General features: G+C 39.7%; 1 protein-coding gene across 2 annotated transcripts in view; it reads left to right on the plus strand.

Moving 5' to 3' along the window:
* agbl4 (AGBL carboxypeptidase 4) overlaps positions 1-6,729 on the plus strand; it is a 341,409-nt gene that overhangs the window by 236,778 nt on the left and 97,902 nt on the right. For both annotated transcript variants that reach the window (XM_005734044.2, XM_013911117.1), the window contains one exon: positions 274-313. In XM_005734044.2, the coding sequence (XP_005734101.1) occupies positions 274-313 (40 nt within the window). The remainder of the gene's footprint in view (positions 1-273; positions 314-6,729) is intronic.

Raw genomic sequence — 6,729 nt, forward strand, 5'->3', positions numbered from 1 at the left:
TTTTTGAGACATCACAGTACTCTTAAAATACAACTACAAACACAGCCGCGCCACACATGTTAACAAACGTCGATACAGAATTACCCACAGAGCGTCAAAAAATGACAAATAATAACTTTAGTAAAGAATCTTATTTTACCATCAACTGTGAAAGCTGTTAAACTCAGCAAACTAATTTGGCAAATTTGAGCATCTCTGCAGGGTTTATAAATGAGAACTGTGATTGATTATTTCATGACATTTGACTTCTTTTATTCTCTCCTTTTCTTTCAGCAACAAAGGCGTCTAGACCTGTTAACCATCACCAACTCTGGTAGGTGCCTGAATTTCTGTGCTTGGATTTCATTGTCACCCACAATCCAACCACCGCAGGACAAAAAACACAACACTAAAAGCATTCTCTGATGCACACTCCGTATTTTATCTGTTTCATAATCTGGTTTGATATTGACTTTTCCAAAAAACATAATAAAGCAAAAATATTTCGCTCATACCCCACTATAACTGCTTAAATGGTTACTGCTTGAACAGCTGGGCAGTTGAAACGCAGCGATAAAACTGTTTGTGTTGTCAAAAACTGTGTTGCAGAACCACTGCTGATTTGATGGCTGCTTGTCAGTTATTTGAGCGTGTGTTAAGGGATCCTGTCTCATGGTGTGATGATTTAAATGTCCAGTAACTAAAGCTTTCCACCTTGGGATTAAATGGAAGTCATGATTTCAGCTGTAGTGAGAGCAGTCACAAGTGCAAGCATGTTCCCTAAACAGATTTTCAGAGTATATAGAAGCATGTTTGTGTGTGTGTGTGTGTGTTTTGTCATTTTGAATGTCTAGCAGAATCGTTTAACATGTTTTATTGTTCAAAAAGTATATTCTCTCTCTCTCTCTATCTAAAATACTGCATTTCATGCCCTATCTCTTTAAAGCCCCCATCATGAAAAGCACCGTCTGCTTTGATTTTTCAGCTTGCACAGAGAAAACAAGACCAAAAAAACACTGGTTATGCACCACAACCCAAGGTCCTGAATATAATGACAGCCTTAGAAAAGATGCCAGTTACTAACATTTGAAGCACAATCAGATCCAGAGCAACAGACTTCTGCAGAAGTTTCTACATAGTTACAACTTATATTTGGATGTGTAATGTCAAAAAATAAAAAACTCAGGTAAGTTATGTTGCACTGAAGCATAAAATGTGACCCACACCCATTCCTTCTTTACTGGTCTCTTCTCCAAGTTTATACAGTTTCTGTATGCCACCCAGTATTATGACATTTATTAGTAATAATAATGTAACAGGAAACAAATCTAAGCAGGATATGAGTCATACAAATCCATCCTTCCATTCTCTTCCAATTATCTTTATCAGGGTAGCAGGGGGCCTGGAACTTATCCCAGTTACGATGGGGTGAGACGCTGGGGTACACGCTGGACAGGTCACCAGTCAGAGGCAGGGCTAAAACAGAGAGACAGACAACCATTCGCACTCACAATCACACCTATGGGTAATTTAGAGTTATCTTAACTCCATTAATTAGTGGAGTCTGTCAATCCTATCTCCTGACTTGCGTACAAGACCCACTCCACCCTTCTCCAGCTGAGAATCACTGTATAACAAATGTATATGTAATAAACTAAAATCCTAATTCTGATGAGTGAAAACAGTGTCCATCAAAATGCTGCAGAAATAGACAGTTTGCAGACATCTTGCCTGCTCACTTTTCACCTTGCTTCTTTACAACTTTCTGTCTTCCTGTGTTCACACTTCTGCTTTGCTCATACCTGAGACATTTTAAAGATAGAGTTAGTAGAAACAGCTCTGGTGAGTAAATAAAAGTGGCAGACTGAGAGGCAGTGGGAAATACTCTGTGTATGTTGCATGTTTAGGTTGTCTTGTATATCCCTGTAACTCTGGTTAACGTCTAAAATCCTTGCAGAAGCACAACTACAATGATTTGTGCTCATTCTCATGCACTCCTCCTCCTCCTCCTCCACGTCCACGTCACTGAACCAAATATGCACAAATCCTGCTACAACATCGTAGATTGTATTGGCGCTGATAATAAACAGACAACCAGGAGCAAGCAACTTTAAAATACAAATGATTTTAATATATTCATTATGTAAATGCTGATTTTCATTCAATAGTAGCTTTTAAAACTGAGTAGGTGAAAAACAGGATTTTTGTTGTTCATCTGAAAATTTCAGCATCTTATAAGAATTGAACATTTTCTGTCAGTTTCTCTTTGAGAGGATAATTTGTTTGTGAACAGTTTGTTGGTGGATTTCGTCTCCTTTTGAGCTGACACGAGGCACATAATGTGCGTACGTTTTCTGCAAACTAGTTGGAATTACATCCACCATGTAGCTCAAACTCATAACATGTGGTTATGCACACATATGGTGCTCCAAGTTTGACTCGATGTAGAAACGTATCACGAAGTAGTTGCGATGTTAGAAATCTATGCCAGTCTCTCAGAAAGGCAGCTGTGTGAACAAGGGATTTACTCAGATGGAGAGCAACGGGGGGAAAAAATTCAAAAAACAGGGGAGGAGAAACAGATGGTGACGGCATGAGAATACAGAGACCCATATGTCTAAGGTATCTGGATGATCTAATATGCTTTGATTAGAATAATGCATATGTGAAGCTCATGGAGACCCGGTTAATTTAGCAGGTTTGCTTTGCAGCTGTTGCTCAGGCCTTGAGTTTAGGCGCAACCCACCCATGGCTTCCACAGTTTGACAGAGAGCAGCCGCACAGAAAGAAAAGGTGGGGAAGTTGAGGAAGAGTGTAAGAAAGCTTTTCGAGCGTCACTTTGCGTGGTCGAGTGAGAGAGAAAGGCATCACGCGCCGTCCGGACATCGAATGTTTAGAGCTGAGATGTGATATATCACGTCAAAAACACATTTGATTAAATGCAGTGCTAGACGTTGTCAGCGTATTTACAAATGCATTTCTTCATCCCACTATTGCGTCTCAAAAGGATGTATACATTTCCATGTACATTAGTTAGTAGTGAATGAATGTAGCCCGCTTTGAAGAATATCAGAGCAAGGTAGGTAAGGAAAACAATCTGTCTTGGAATATATTTTTTATGGATGGTTTATGATTTACCTCAGTTTGTGCAAAAAAGAGAGAAGCACTGATTCTTCAACATTGTCGTCCTCTTTCGTCTTCAGTAAACGCTGGTCATTGCAGGTCTTGTTCTTGTCTCTTCTGCCTTTTGAGCACAGCTATTGTCAGGCCCCTGAAAGAATTCTAGTTAACTGTTTTGTTTGTGTAAGCTTTTGGTCAGAGGTGAAAAGGATCTTCAGCTTGTGTTGTTATGAAACATAGAACAGCTCCTTGAAGCATGTTGTTACCTTCAAATATCACCTCTAAGAATGGGAAGATGTTTGCACAGTGGCTTTCTCTCTGTCTTTTTGTCCTAATGATAACAGTGTTTGTGTTACTACCGTGGGTGCAAGTGAGCAAAAACAACAGTGTTTTTAAAGGGAAGCACTGCTCAGCAAGTGACGTTTGATAGCCTAAATCTTCAATCCTCAGGTGTGATGTCCTTATGTTAACTGCGGTGGATCTTATCTGGTTAACCAGGTATCTGGTGTCAAAAAACAAAATTGTAGTACAATCATTGTAATCATTCTAATAGTATGACAATGATAGGCTGTTTAGTGTAAGCTATACTTGTTATTTAGCACTATTGTTGTCCAGTTGGAGTCCATGTTGGACTGGTGCAGAGCAGGCAGTGGTCTTCATGGCCCCAGTATAACCGCTGCTTTGACTGCTTCGCCCTCACCACAGATCTTGTATTAGCACCTACGGCACAAGAAGAAGTCAAAACAGGAGGGTTTTTTGTTTTCCAGAAAGTCTCATCTTTCCAAACTGTTGGAAGGCCTTCCACTGTATAATCTTTGAATCTCTGACTTCCTGTACTGATATGTCATTGAAATGGTGACAAAAACCGAGTCAGTTGTACACTTGTGTCTTAAACTTGGATGTGGCTACAGCATGTGTGCTTCTCGAGAGGTGCGCAACCTGATGAACTGCCACCAGAGCGATGTCACTTTGTCGTGTTGTGCTATTCACCATGGGGAGAACGTTGAGCATAATGGGGCCTTTGGATTATCAAACCGTAGTGCAGGCCGTGGTGATGACGGGGGGAATAACCATGTGAAAAATGTGAAAAAAACAAGAGATAATTAGTGAAATTGAATTGATGATATGCACCTTTTTTTTTTGTTAATAGTTAAATTCAACACAGATCCTTTTTTTATTGTTAATGTTTGATAAAAACTGTCAACTTTTTTTCTTCTTCTGGAGTTGGACATGTCAGAAAAAGTGTGAAAACCACTGAGTGAGATCAACGGTAGCAGCTGTCAGTTTAAATTTAGGCTGATGATGCTGTTTAGTTTCCTGCATTCACATTGGCTAAGGGCAGGAACACAGTTATGATAGCACACATGCAGTAACATCTGTTTACATCTCGTTACATTAAATGGTCTAAATCAACAAAGAGTAGTAAACCTAAGAAACACAAAGAAAATAACTTTACTACATGATTTATTTTGAAGTGTTTCTTTTCACCGTGCTGCACTGCCACGCCCGTTCTTAGAGTTCTCCCACATGTTAAGTCCCACTTTTACACCTGATTAATACTGTAATGACTCTGTAATTGTCTTACAAAGTCCAAACATCAATGTTGGGGTGATCTGTTCAGAGATTTGTATCATCGTTCTTGCAATGATCACCGTCAGCAACCCTATTTGTGCTTGGGTATGACTCAGCAGACCTTTGTATCATAAATAGATATGAGTGAGTCACAGCACTCTCATGACCAAACATTTCCTACCTATTTGGGTAATTGTGCTATCATAGCTCTTAGCTTCTGATAGTCAAAATGGAAACTTAGGTAACACTGATTTTTATTCCATAGAAGCGTAATGGAAATGTCCATTAGTGATTTTTTTTTAGGGCTTGGATATTGCTGATTACTCATGTGTGAAATCGGGGACAAATTTTGGTCTTTATTTTCTTTGGTTCCTTCAGAGGTTGACCTAAATGGAGAGCAGAACAGCTTTCTACTGTCTCGGAAGTGCAAACATTAACAAAGCATAAAAAAAAGAGAAATCCCAAAATTAATACAAAGCACAAGAATAAATTCAGATGAACAGAGGAGCACAACGGACGAAGGAAAAGAGGAAGACGCTAAGTAATCAAGATGCTCAGCAAGACAGGAAGTAAGAACATCAAGTAAATACCAAAACAAGAAGATCCACACTAACTAAACATGATACAGGGACAGTAGGAAACAGGAGCACAAAGAAGAAATGCAAACATGGAAACACTGGGGAGACTAGAGTAATAATGAAATCAAGAAGGCAAAGTCATGAACCAAAAGTCCAGGACTGTGACAATTTTCTTCTTCGTCTGATCTGTTGCAATCTAATTCAGTTACTGCATCAAGACGCTATCAGTTAACAGGCAGAGTTGTGAACTACTACACTTTGGAGCCGGTATGTGACACAAATCCCTTTGGGGTTGGATTAGGAAGCGCATCCAGAGTAAAAGTCTGGCATGTCAAACATGTGGCTCCACATATTTGAATGCTTTAACACAATTTCATTTTTTTTGATTTGTTTACCACTATGCAGCTTAAAGTTTTAGTTCTACATGACGACCTAAAGGTTTGCACCAGATAGCACTGCCTAATAACTGCTGGGCAACGTGTTTTTTTTTTTTACAGCTATAAAATGTTTTCTGTTGCTACATAGTTAATCTAAGGCGATAACGAGGTGTCCTGTTAAAATGACACTTGCTTATTTCATTTACATTAAAGCTGCTTGAAACTCGCCACCTCCTTCTTAGCTCTAGCTTACAGTAATGTGCACAGCAGGAGTGCCTTCCTTCAGGGTTTAGTCTACACCCACAGAGGGACCCTCTACAGACTGAAATAGCTTTCAATTATTTCTTACTGAAAGGATTCCTTCTCTGACCAGTGTAGAGCTCAGTGTGCTGTGCAAATTAATGCAGGTCATTATTCAGGTTGTTGTTATGAGTGGCCTTGAAGGGAAGTCTATTATATCCTTAACTTGGCAGACATATTTTATCATGCCCTGCTGCTTATTACTATTCACAGTAGGTGAGCAGATGTGCACATTTACACACACAGACACACACACCGTGGATGTGTGAAGGTTATTATGATGGCTGTATGAAGAGCAAGTGAAGCTTTCAGATGAGTGATTCTGATAGGGAAACACAGGCAGGACACTCTCTCCTTCCCCCTGCAGATTAAAGGAGTTTCCGCTCCTTTGCTCCTTTTCTCCTCGTCCACCAACCACCTGCCTCCCTGTTTGCCGTTGACGCTTCGTCCTCTGCTCGTTTGACTTAACGGCACTCGTTATCTGCAGCGATTTATTAGTAATCTTATTTTATCACAGTGGCATTGTTGTGAAACATTTGCCCGTTCTTTCTGCATCCTTTTCCTCCTTTCCTTGTGGTTTTATTTACTTTGCCTCATCTTGCTTCATAGCGTGAAGAGGAGGAATCACAGGGTATAAATAAACTAATAGTCTCAAGTGGCTTCATAACGTACTGTGTGTAAAGGAAAAGAAAAAAGAAAAGAAAAGATTTGATGAGGATTCTGCCCCTGCCGCTCTGTTAGCTTCTGTCTCTAATGATGTTCATTAGCCACTCTGAAGAGTGACTCACACTAAAACACATATT

Source organism: Pundamilia nyererei, unplaced genomic scaffold (genome assembly GCF_000239375.1).
Source record: "Pundamilia nyererei isolate P.nyererei 1_Seehausen unplaced genomic scaffold, PunNye1.0 scaffold00056, whole genome shotgun sequence".
NCBI classification, from domain to species: Eukaryota; Metazoa; Chordata; class Actinopteri; order Cichliformes; family Cichlidae; genus Pundamilia; species Pundamilia nyererei.